The sequence below is a fragment of the Rhamphochromis sp. 'chilingali' genome (assembly GCF_963969265.1).
Source record: "Rhamphochromis sp. 'chilingali' genome assembly, chromosome: 8".
Taxonomy (NCBI): domain Eukaryota; kingdom Metazoa; phylum Chordata; class Actinopteri; order Cichliformes; family Cichlidae; genus Rhamphochromis; species Rhamphochromis sp. 'chilingali'.
Window position 1 is genome coordinate 38,982,513 of NC_137935.1, and position 13,012 is coordinate 38,995,524.

Below are 13,012 nucleotides of genomic sequence, written 5' to 3' on the forward strand. Positions count from 1 at the left end.
TTACTAACAAGAAAATACGATGTGGTCGCGTTACTATTTTTCAACAAACAGACGGTTGAAGCCGTGGTCAGCTTAACGCATCTTATATCAGTTGCAGGAAGTAGCTGTAAGTAATCTGGACTACAGCTTTAAGCAGCTGCGCGCTCCCGCGGACGGTAATCACTTTCTAGCACAACACCTGGAGCTCAGGGGCAAAACAATGGCATGAGTGCTGCTGTTCGACTGAGGAAGAGTAAAGTAGTCGTGGTAAGCCAATCACATGACCACTTAAAGACAAAGCAACAAGGTGCCAGTTTTTAAATTGTGTTGATAGGCCACGTAAAACCAGAGTCATGATAAACAAGATATACTCTGCGTTTTTACTGTCTAAGGACAGCTCTAGCAAGCACTCTCTGCTTATGACCAGTGGCGGTCCTAGCCTGTTTGGCGCCCCGGGCGAACACTATACTGAATTTCACCAGAGAAACACACACACACATGAAGAGAGAGAGAGTGTGCACTGTATGCAAACAGCTACCAAACAGCCATCATTATTCCTCATACAATGAGAACAGGACAAATCAACAACTGACAATGACTAATTAATATTAAAATCTGTAACATAATGTATTGTTTGGAGTTTAGTCTGTTACTGTTGCTATTTTTACCATTTCTTCTTGGAGCAACTGTAACGCACATAATTTCCTTAGAGATTAATAAAGTATTCTGATTCTGATAGTTTCAGGATGAGCTGCCATTATCCAATCACACATCTGCTTACCTGCATCTTTTGCTCGTTTCTGCTTGTTTTTTCTCTTTTTTTCTAAACTGAGCACCTGATGGCTTTGAACTTTTCTTGTCCATCTTCCACTGGTTTGAATTTTGCACTCCAGTATGAACAATCATCCCCCAACCCGAGGATCACCACAACATGATCTAACACACCTACACCTTAGTTCAAGATTCACTTTGTCTAAGGTGTATTTCTGGGATTTCACACAACCCAGGATTCAAATCATGAATCCATAATGGGCTTGGATTTACAACATTATGAATGAAATGTGCTCTATCTGGAAGCAGCTGGCCCCTCCCCTTTCGACGGGTTGTGTGAGACTTTAAATCATCAAATTATAAATTTTAAATTGTTATTGATCCTTTACCCCTGGTCCTAAAGTGTATATTTATTTTCTTACTCTTCTTATATTTGTTTTTTGTTTACTTGCACTGCTGTAGCTGGAGCCTCGTCGTCTCGTCTCTCTATATGCTGGGCTGTAAGTAGCGGAGATGACAATAAAGTTTACTTTGACTTCAGCAGCGCGCAGGCGCACCGAGGGCTCTCGCGCTCACTTTTCACGTACAGAATTTCGAAAAAACATCGGTGCAAATTATAAGTCTGTATCATGATGTCTGGTGTTTTCGTGTTTGTTGGGTTTTTTTTAAATTGTTTTATTTTGCAAGTTGGTTATTAGACGCTGCTCCAGCCAGCCAGAGAATCCCCCGCCGCCCCGCCCTCTCCTCCCTGTGCCGCAAGCAGCAGGCGCACCTCGCGAACGGAGGGCGCCCTCCCAGCAAATGGGCGATAGAAAACCGATCGGTGCCTATGCGCTCCCAATATGCGCTGGCTGGCAGCATGAGTACGAGCAATTTATTTATTTATTTATTTTTGCCGATGCCCGTGAATCCGCCCCCCACCACGATGCCGCCCCGGGCAACCGCCCGTGTCGCCCGTATCAAAAACTGGTACTGCTTATAACCCCCAAAACAAACAAAAAACAGCCCTTTCGTGTTGGTGGAAAAATGCACCATGTCGACCAATCAAAAAATGATATGACAACATGACATTTGGTTGTTTAGGAAGAGGGGGAAGTTTTAGGGGTGACGGAGAGAGAGAGAGAGAGAGAGAGAGAGCAGAAAAAGAGAGAGAGAGAGAGACAGAGAGAGAGAGAGAGCGAGTTTTGAGATGTGAGAAATTTGTAACATTTAGCGTGTTTGGAGTGTGTAATTAATGTGTTGTCTTGTGTAGTTAGTGTGTAGAGTTGTGGATAGTTTTGTGTTGTGTGTCAGAACAATGAGGCGACTGCTGTCTCCAGGTAGAAACAGGAGTGATACACCTGCTGCTGTCAGACCTGCAGGTATCAGGCTGTGATGTTTCCTTTATAGTGGACAGAAATTATTTTTTGGAGTGGCACAAATAATTTGTGACATCTTATTGAAGAACAGCTGATTGTTCCGCAAACAGTTTGAAATGGTTATTTTAAAAAAAAAAAACGGTCAAAGGTAAATGGCTGCAAATAACTTTGTTTGCAAAACTTGTCCATATGATTTTCAAATTGACAATTTATATTTGCTTTTAAAGTTATGAAATATGGTTCAATAAACATGTCTGTGGTTGTTACAGTAAAAATATAACTTTTTCTACTCGGATTTTATGTTTTTTGTCTGATTTTAGATCAGTTGTGTTAATACAGTTTGTCAAAATGAAAACATAACTGTAGATTCAGACACGTGAGGCTGTGCTGAAAATAATGATACCAAACAAGACAAAGTAAATAGTTTGTAAAGGTGAAATGTGGAGGAAACATCAGAAGTAGTTAAAAATGGCCAATTATGACCTGGACCCCAGAGGGTTAAACACTTTTTTTTAAGTAACGCAATAGTTACTTTTCAAGTAATTAATTACTTTTAGTATCTTGTAACTCAGTTACTAACTCAGTTACTTTTCTGAAGAAGTAATTAGTAACTATAATTAATTACTTTTCAAAATGAAACTTGCCCAACTCTGCTAATTAGTTACTACCCACCTCTGACAGTTGCACACACCAACACAAGTCCCTGTCCTAATGAAGGCAACGTCCAATCTTTCTTTTAGTTGATCCGTATGAAGAGACGACACACAGCTAAAATGAAAAGCAGCCCACAGAGAATTCAAAGTGATCGCCACTGTTATTACTTCAGACACATGAACCAGTACAAAGGGAGGCTTTAAGCTGAACTACTCATTACCACTTTTGTTACTGGTTGAAGTTCAGGCTCTGGCTGCTGAGCCGTGGTCTGCATACACTCAGCTCTGGGTTCTCGGCTAGCTTAGTGTTAGCATGCTACCTGTGCTATCTGTGCAGGTGCTAGCAAAGAGCAGAACTTCTGTTAGCAGCATAATGTGATTTTTGCCCTGGATGCAGTTTGAACTCTTGTTCTTTTGTAGAATAAAAATAAAAGTAATATCCATATATCTGTTGGAGGTGTTGTAGTCGCCAAATAACATAACGTTGGCATTCCTCAGTATAAATTGGCGTTACTCAACTTCTAGTTGTCGTTGGCTAATATCCTAACCCAACTAAATGTCAAGTTTAAGGAAAGCCAATCGTGAATCAAGTTGAATGAATGTAAACATATGCACAGGTTTTTCAGGCATAAAACTTTATTAACGACCACAGTCATATAGTACTGTTTTTAACATGTTTAAAAATGTGGTCAAAGAGACATTTGGACCAGCACAGAGGTGATTTCAAGTATTCTGGCAGGTCTGTTTTCTGGTATTCTGCTATCATTTGTCATGCATAAAATGAAATAGTTCTCCTTTTTTATGTTTGAATGGTCACTTCAAAAGAACTGCCAGTAAATACAGTTAAGGGTGCACTTTATACAGGCTATGGCATCATTCAGATTACATCATCGGTTCAGTTGTGATTGAGTTGGAACAACAGAGCAAAAGACAGACTTTGGAACCTTTTAGCTTCTACCTGTGTACTCCCTCTAACCAGGAGAGTCTGCTTGTGACTTCAAATTAGACGTTTTTGTTGTTGTTATTGTATTTGTTTGTTTTCTTAAGATCATTTTTAGACTTTACTAAGAACTGGTGAAAATCAGGAATCAATAACAACTGACAGTTTTAATTAAACTGACCTAAATCACAAATAAAGCCTTTAAAATGGGAATAGAACCAATAAAGATCATATGGCTCCATAAATATGCAGAATTATGAAGAAAAAAACATTCATAATAAAATGTGAGTGTTATGTGTATTTAAACTATGGACACTTTTAATTTCTCCAGTTTTGTCATATATATATATATATTTAAAACAAAAAAAAAAAAAAAAAAAAAAAACACCCAGCACGCCCCTGCGGGCGGTTTATCCTTCAAGCTCGGGTCCTCTACCAGAGGCCTGGGAGCTTGAGGGTCCTGCGCAGTATCTTAGCTGTTCCCAGGACTGCGCTCTTCTGGACAGAGATCTCCGATGTTATTCCCGGGATCTGCTGGAGCCACTCGCCTAGCTTGGGAGTCACCGCACCTAGTGCTCCGATTACCACGGGGACCACCATTACCTTCACCCTCCACATCCTCTCGAGCTCTTCTCTGAGCCCTTGGTATTTCTCCAGCTTCTCGTGTTCCTTCTTCCTGATATTGCTGTCATTCGGAACCGCTACATCGATCACTACGGCCGTCTTCTTCTGTTTGTCTACCACCACTATGTCCGGTTGGTTAGCCACCACCATTTTGTCCGTCTGTATCTGGAAGTCCCACAGGATCTTAGCTCGGTCATTCTCCACCACCCTTGGGGGCATCTCCCACTTTGACCTCGGGACTTCCAGGTTATACTCGGCACAGATGTTCCTGTACACTATGCCGGCCACTTGGTTATGGCGTTCCATGTATGCCTTGCCTGCTAGCATCTTGCACCCTGCTGTTATGTGCTGGATTGTCTCTGGGGCATCTTTACACAGCCTGCACCTGGGGTCTTGCCTGGTGTGATAGACCCCAGCCTCTATGGATCTTGTACTCAGAGCTTGTTCTTGTGCTGCCATGATTAGTGCCTCTGTGCTGTCTTTCAGTCCAGCTTTGTCCAGCCACTGGTAGGATTTCTGGATATCAGCCACCTCCTCTATCTGCCGGTGGTACATACCGTGCAGGGGCCTGTCCTTCCATGATGGTTCCTCGTCTCCCTCCTCTTTCTTGGGTTTCTGCTGCCTGAGGTATTCACTGAGCACTCGGTCAGTTGGGGCCATCTTCCCAATGTATTCTTGGATGTTCGTTGTCTCATCCTGGACTGTGGTGCTGACACTCACCAGTCCCCGGCCCCCTTCCTTCCGCTTAGCGTACAGCCTCAGGGTGCTGGACTTGGGGTGAAACCCTCCATGCATGGTAAGGAGCTTTCTTGTCTTTATGTCAGTGGCTTCTATCTCCTCCTTTGGCCAGCCTATTACCCCAGCAGGGTACCTGATCACGGGCAGGGCGTACGTGTTGATGGCCCGGATCTTGTTCTTACCATTCAGCTGACTCCTCAGGACTTGCCTGACCCTCTGCAGGTACTTGGTGGTTGCAGCCTTTCTAGCGGCCTCTTCATGGTTCCCATTTGCCTGCGGGATCCCCAGGTACTTGTAACTGTCCTCTATGTCTGCAATGTTGCCTTCTGGTAGTTCAATCCCCTCAGTTCTGACTACCTTCCCTCTCTTTGTTACCATCCGACTACACTTCTCCAGTCCGAACGACATTCCAATGTCATTGCTGTATAGCCTGGTAGTGTGGATCAGTGAATCGATGTCTCGTTCACTCTTGGCATACAGCTTGATGTCATCCATGTACAGGAGGTGGCTGACAACTGCTCCGTTCCGTAGTCGGTATCCGTAGCCAGTCTTGTTAATGATCTCACTGAGGGGGTTCAGGCCTATGCAGAACAGCAGTGGGGACAGAGCATCTCCTTGGTAGATCCCGCACTTGATGGTGACTTGTGCTATGGGCTTGGAGTTGGCCTCTAGTGTTGTACGCCACATCCCCATTGAGTTCCTGATGAAGGCTCTTAGGGTCCCATTGATCTTGTACAATTCTAGGCATTCCAGTATCCAGCTGTGGGGCATTGAGTCATAGGCCTTCTTGTAATCAATCCAGGCAGTGCACAGGTTGGTCAGTCTGGTCTTGCAGTCTCGGCTGACTGTTCTGTCTACCAGTAGCTGGTGTTTTGCGCCTCTGGTATTCTTGCCAATTCCTTTCTGTGTCCCGCTCATGTATTGACCCATGTGCCTGTTCATCTTAGCCGATATGATGCCTGACAGGAGCTTCCATGTAGTACTGAGGCAGGTTATTGGTCGGTAGTTGGAGGGGACCGGTCCCTTCTTGGGGTCCTTGGGGATCAGGACCGTCCGACCTTCGGTTAGCCATTCCGGGTGTCTCTCGTTAACTAGCAGCTGGTTCATTTGTGCTGCTAGACGCTCGTGGAGTGCAGTCAGCTTCTTTAGCCAGTAGGCGTGAACCATGTCGGGCCCTGGTGCTGTCCAACTCTTCATACTGGAGACCCTTTCTTGGATATCTGCCACTGTGATGGTTACTGGATCCTGTTCGGGGAGGTTGCTGTGGTCTGCCCTCAGATCCACTAGCCACTGAGCATTGCCGTTATGGGTTGCGTCCTTCTCCCATATGCTCTTCCAGTATTGCTCGGTCTCCAGCCTTGGTGGTGCTGTTCTCTTATTGTTCCCTTGCCACTGAGAGTACACCTTTGCTGGTTCTGTGGAGAACAGCTGGTTTATTCTCCTGCCTTCTATCTCTCTGGTGTACCTTCTCAAGCGGCTGGCCAAGGCTGTGAGTCTTTGCTTGGCAGTTTCTAAGGCCTCAGGTATGGACAGCTTGCTGTATTTCTTATGCACCTTCTTTGTCGCACCTTTCTGCAACTCCGTTAGTTGGCTAACCTCCCTCCGTGCTACTTTGATCTTGCCCTCTAGCCTCCTTCTCCATGGAGGGTACTGCCCCTTGTGGCTGTTCAACTTGTAGCCAAGCATCTCACTGATCACTGCTGCCGTATTGTAGATCAGTAATCGGAGGTATCGTCCGTAGTGCTGCATTAACATCATCTAGCAGACCTTCTGAGGGTACTTCACGTAATCTTGGTAACCGGCTACGGGGGATCCAGGTTTCAAGCTTGGCCATGATCCTATCTTTCAGGTCAGTTCCTCTCGCACTTAACGATCCTTCTCCTATCGCACTTGGGGCTATGTACCCAATCTCGGGTGGGGGTGATGATATCGCCCCCCTGACCTGGCGTCCTGACTCCTCCTTGCCGTAGCATTTGTGTTGTACCTTGTCAATCTCTAGCTGTGAGAGCAGTCCCTTCTTTCGAATGTTGGAACACTGAGCTACTAGTTGTTTCGCCGTCATTGTGGATGTTGGGTATCGAAGAATCCATAGGTCCCTCAGCCTATTCATGTAGCCCCTTATATATATATATATATATATATATATATATATATATATTGCAGTGCAGAGATGAGAGGGGAGTCAGGACAGATGCAGATGAACCATAAGGATCCCATATTTCCCAAACACTCCGAGATGAAACTAGCTCAGTCCTAGCTGAATCTAGAAGACTTGTTATGATGAGTGTCATTGTCCAGGTGTAATCCTCCTTCTTCAAAGCACCCACCGCAGCTCTTGCCTCACTCTGCCTCTTTGTACACAGCCCGTCAAGTGAGTAGGAGCAGTTTGATAAGAGGAACCCGGCGCCCACAACAGGCCTTAGTCTACTAGGCTGTAGCGCTTCATCATCCTCATCCCACCCCCCCTTACCCTCAACACTTCTTTTGATCTCGCTGTAGTACTGCAGATTCCCAGAGAAGGAATGGATCATTGGAGGGCCTAAACATGTGGGATTGTTAAGAGAAACAGCTGGCTGGACATAGAAACACACACACCCTGACACTGATATCATACACACACTCACTGACTTCCATTTCTCATGCCCCCCCTTAAGTTCACTCACTTAGTCACGCTGCTGAATGTATACGTATCCCTTCATGTTGTCTTTGAAAAGCAGTTATCCTGGGTCGATTTAATTCAGCGTTTTAATACATTAGACTTAAAATAGGGGCGGGACAAAATACTGATACTGCAGTAAGTACGGTATAATGAATCACCTCATCTTGCCATACGTTACTTGTACACCAGCAGCAAACACAGATATTTTGGTCGCACTTTATAATAAGTCAATAACCTATATCACAATATGTACTGTCCACACTTTAATGAAAATAGGACTTAATTATCTAAAGTAGTTCCCTAATGGTACTTAATGATGTTGCTACAGTAGAACAAGGGAGTAAACAATTTTAAAGGAAAGGACAAACAACTTGTACTATTTAGGAGGTAAAGATATTTTATAATACAGACTGCTCCCTTAATAATATCAAATAATTACAACATCCCCTAAAATACTTTGAAGTGACTTGTTAAAAAAATATTATCTACTTTCTTTCCACCAAAACAGGCATTTATTAATTAAAAATATTTACAGTGTCATTTGTGTCTCCTTTCCATGAAAACAGCCGTTGGGTAACCACCTATTTCTGTTTAATATTTATATTAGTGCGATTAGCATTAGTGTTGCTGTTGGGTTCCCACCCTAGCTAGTAAATTGAATTTGCGATCTTTCACTCGTTGATTGTGATTTTGCTGATTTCACATATATACAAACTTCCCAGTTCATTTAAGTCTGCCACTTTTTACTGCTATATGTTTTTAACCACATACTGCTGTTAATTTATTCTGTAATTATTCACATTTTTAATTCTTATTAAAAATGTATTTTTTTTTAATTTCTCAACTACAAATCCATATGTCCTTTAAGTGAAGTAGGTTATTAAATATTCAAGTCCCAGTGCCCCCAGGTAATATATTTATGTATATATACAACCCTAAAGCTCAACTCTGAACAATCTGAACAATGAGGAAACTCATTAAAGAGGTGAACATATACATACCTTGCCAAACAATGGTTTTATATTCATTGTTCTCTCTTTTCCTTCCAGTGAATCTGGTTCTCCCACTAGATGTCATGTCAGCTCCCTGGGGGAAAGCTACCGGTAGCTCGCTTCTTATGTGGGGGATTATTATTTGGTTATTCAGTTGAGCCTAATTTTCCTGGATAATTTAGTACCTGCTCACAGGACACAATTGCATAGTGAAAGCGATGCTTGTAGGGAACCAATGTAAACACAGAGTGTGATGTCACTCAGCTATTCATTACATTTACTTGCTCAAGATTGGATAAAGATCCCCCAGCAGAGTGAGCCGTGAGATAGTTATGGTCATATTATACAAATCCGAGGGCCACATGTGTTGACACAGGCCTCCAACTGCTCCGACTGTGTGTTGCGAGCGGAGTCAGAGATGAGCAGAGGTCTGTTTTGAATGTTCTTCTAAGATTAACCCGTCTTTCAGTGAAGATGATAGCAGGACTGATCCCTCCTACTGATTGGATTTGAAGCCTGGGAAAGAGATTTAAATTACCTGCTCTCAATCCCCCGCCGCCCCCTTCATCTTACTTGATGGAGTATTTACAGTAACACGATCAGCACTATGAACTTTTGAAGATGGGCATTTGCACCATTTGGAGCAGCCAGTACGCAGACAGGGGTTTTGATGCCTTGCAGTCCTCCCAGAACAACACGTGAGGTTGTCCATTACAGTGTTTGACTATGTCACCATGGGCAACACCAGCAGATAAACTCCAGGCCTTTTTGACCATTGCCAGTGACAAGCCAGCTGTCTAATCTTCTGTCCAATCCGGGGTGCCATTAAAAACCACTTAAGGCTTTATAAGAGACTGCAGAGGCTTTTGCAAAATTTCCTTTGGCACAGATGGGATGAAAAAGTTTTTGGTTTCCCAGAAGAGGTCACAAAAGGTAGCTCCCCTCATGTGCTTTATAGCCTTGGCTGCTATATTAACATATTTGAGACATTTAAAAGATCAAGCATGTTCCCATGCTTTCAGTGACATCTCACAAATTGTTACCAGGCCAAGAAATGGGAGATTTTTCTTTTTCTTTCACAGACAGGACTATCTTAAGCAGAGGTTTGTTAAATAAATGCTGGATTTGTAATGCGTTTGATGTAGTTTTCTGCTGACAGGAAGGTTTCATTAACGTAACATTCAGGTAGGGTTTATTTCAAATGTCCAAGATGGCAACTTTCTGTCTGTCTGTCGAATCCTGTGATCTCTGTGGGTCCTGGCTCTGCCAGCTCCTGCTGCCATGGAGCAAATCAGATCTTCAACTGCACCAGCGCCAATACTGGTCTCTTCCTACAAGCTGAAATTTTTTTTAATGGCCTACAAGATCCTTTCTTATGAAGAAAACCAGTGCAGAGCGCTACCACTGAAATTTGTTGCCTTCTCTGGAGTGTGACATCATGTACAGATAACATAATCGTCCAAACTTGTGTCCTTTGAAAGAACTCCTAATCACAGACGTGATATGTTTACCGCACTGTGCAGACAGGGCTTAAGCTCATTCATTTTAAAGCTGAGGGTGGACATCTCTGTCCATATTGAGGCCAATTAAGAACTAATTTGTGTGGCAGTAGCTGAGATCAGCTTTTCTGGGAATATTTCATGTTGTTGCAGAAACATAGAGTGTGTGTCCAACAGTTTTGCTTTGTGTTTTTCAACAGGAGGATGTTTCCTAGCTACAAGGTCAAAATGACTGGGATGAATCCCAAAACCAAATACATCCTACTTATTGACGTTGTCCCAGCTGACGACCACCGCTACAAATTCTGTGACAACAAGTGGTGAGTTTCAAAGGACACAAGAAGAGGTGTGTGTGTGAGTGTGTATATGCATGTGTGTGTTAAGTAATCACATTACAGTTACTTAGCAAACAACCATGTCGCTTCACGAGCAGCGTTTGATCGGCCTCAGTTCATCTCACTGTGTGTGTGTGTGTGTGTGTGTGTGTGTGTGTGTGTGTGTGTGTGTGTGTGTGTGTGTGTGTGTGCGTGCGTGCGTGTATGTGTGTGTGTGTGTGTGTGTGTGTGTGTTTGGGATTAATATCCCTACTTTGTTACTGTCATCATTATACTACTACATTTCCTTTTAAAAAATTACAAATAATGTGGAATACATTCTATTATCTGAGCTTGGCTTTCTTCATTAAACAGAGGAGTACCAGAGTAATAATCTGTATATAAATAATAATAATAATAATAATGGATTGGATTTATATAGCGCTTTTCAAGGCACCCAAAGCGCTTTACAATGCCACTATTCATTCACTCTCACATTCATACACTGGTGGAGGCAGCTACAGTTGTAGCCACAGCTGCCCTGGGGCAGACTGACAGAAGCGAGGCTGCCATATCGCGCCATCGGCCCCTCTGGCCAACACCAGTAGGCAAGTAGGGTAAAGTGTCTTGTCCAGGGACACAACGACCAGGACAGAGAGCCCAGGGATCGAACCGGCGACCTTCCGGTTACAGATGCGATTCCCAACCCCCTGAGCCACGGTCGCCCCCGTAAATAGTACCCCTCCAGAAGAAGCACTCCTCAGGAGTCTGTCCATTCACAAAAATGCATCCACTACAATTCTTCTAATTCCTTATTTAACCCAGAAAAGAAGAAACGTAAAGAGGAACTGCTGCTGGTTTGTTTCAAATATTCTAAAAGAGCAGAACCTTTAGAGTGACCTAAGCAGGTAACTGTTACTGTGGCTCCTCGCCAGCAGCACCTCCTTACTGCGGGGCAATTACAAAACATTTAAAAAGAAAGAGAAAAACTACCCAAGTTTGACTGTTGCTCCAGCTGATTTTGTATCTGGAGTTGATGACATTATAGTCCTCCATGCGTTAGCACAACAAAATAGCTGCCCTGCCTTCATACTGAGGACAGACAAAATAGTTTTGCCAGGAAAAGCTTAAAAAAAGAATTCAAGCAGACCTTCAAGCAGAGTTGTTTTACAGCCATTTGTTTCTGATCTTGTGGCATGGCATGCAGTTGGTGGGTTCTGGTGTTTCTCAGTAACACCTTGCAGCAGTATAATTAGGAATGAAGTTTTAGCAGGGATCACTGCTTTTCAGTATAAAGGACGTAATGCTGTGAGGGTGGAGAGCCTTGTATGTCCAATGTTAAACTTAAAGAAGCTGGCATAGTCCCTGAAAAACAGCCCTGGCTCTTGAAAGCAACTATGCACTTTGTTCCATTTGTAATCTGTTTTTAGGATGGTGGCTGGGAAGGCTGAGCCGGCGATGCCAGGCAGGCTCTATGTGCACCCTGATTCCCCTGCCACTGGAGCTCACTGGATGCGGCAGCTGGTGTCATTTCAGAAGCTGAAGCTAACAAACAACCACCTGGACCCTTTTGGGCATGTGAGTAGCTATGGAGGATGTTAGTTATTTAAATAAGCATTTAGTGATTTTAGAGGCTGTAGCGCTTTGTGATGCTTGCTGTCTAACACTGCGATGTGAATTAAATGTTAATCTCATGTTTGGAATGAGATGCTGTGTCCATCCATCTTTAGAAAACACTTGGTGACTAATATTCACAATAGGTTAAAAATGGATAAAAGAATAAGATAACATTGATGGATGGCTCAATACTTCCAATATAAGTTACAAAAAATAAAAAACAGGCTTGCTAACATAGCAACCCTAGAACCGACTATAAGCTAAGCTAAAAGCTAAGATATACTTATTTATCCAAAGTTGAGAAACTCCTTCATTACAGCATTTATAAAATAGGTCAAATAAGTAGAAAGGCATATATCTTCATATCTTTAAAAATGATCAAATAAATACAATACATTAAAACACGTATGAATTTGAACAAATTTTTAAGTAATAAAAACAAAATTAATACGAACATAAAATATTTAAAACTCCAGAAAACAACAGGATTTATTAAAGGAAGTGAAACCAGCAGTGCAGTGCAATAAAGTCTGTGACGGTGCAGAGTTGAACTAAACTGTTAACATAAGAGATGATTCTCTCCTAGACAGATGTGTTCGACTGCTGAGCGTTACTGCATGTGGTACGAAAGATCATCATCCTGTAAAAGCAGGTGCTCCATTACCTGTTTGTTCAATGGCCTCGTCTCTGCCACAGCTTCAGATGTGTCAATTTCACAGCCAGTCACAGAGCCAGCTCAGTAATCCAAAGTGTCGGTGCCAACAGGGTGAATCACACTACACGAGAGAAAGATTCATACTTTAAAATGACCACTGTGCTTAAATCACTGACTGTCAGTTACAATTTAGTCAACAGTGCTTTACTGTTA

General features: G+C 43.0%; 1 protein-coding gene across 2 annotated transcripts in view; it reads left to right on the plus strand.

Annotated features, from left to right (window-relative positions):
* tbx4 (T-box transcription factor 4) overlaps positions 1-13,012 on the plus strand; it is a 36,530-nt gene that overhangs the window by 9,058 nt on the left and 14,460 nt on the right. For both annotated transcript variants that reach the window (XM_080889495.1, XM_080889494.1), the window contains exons 4-5: positions 10,414-10,533; positions 11,958-12,105. In XM_080889495.1, the coding sequence (XP_080745621.1) occupies positions 10,414-10,533; positions 11,958-12,105 (268 nt within the window). The remainder of the gene's footprint in view (positions 1-10,413; positions 10,534-11,957; positions 12,106-13,012) is intronic.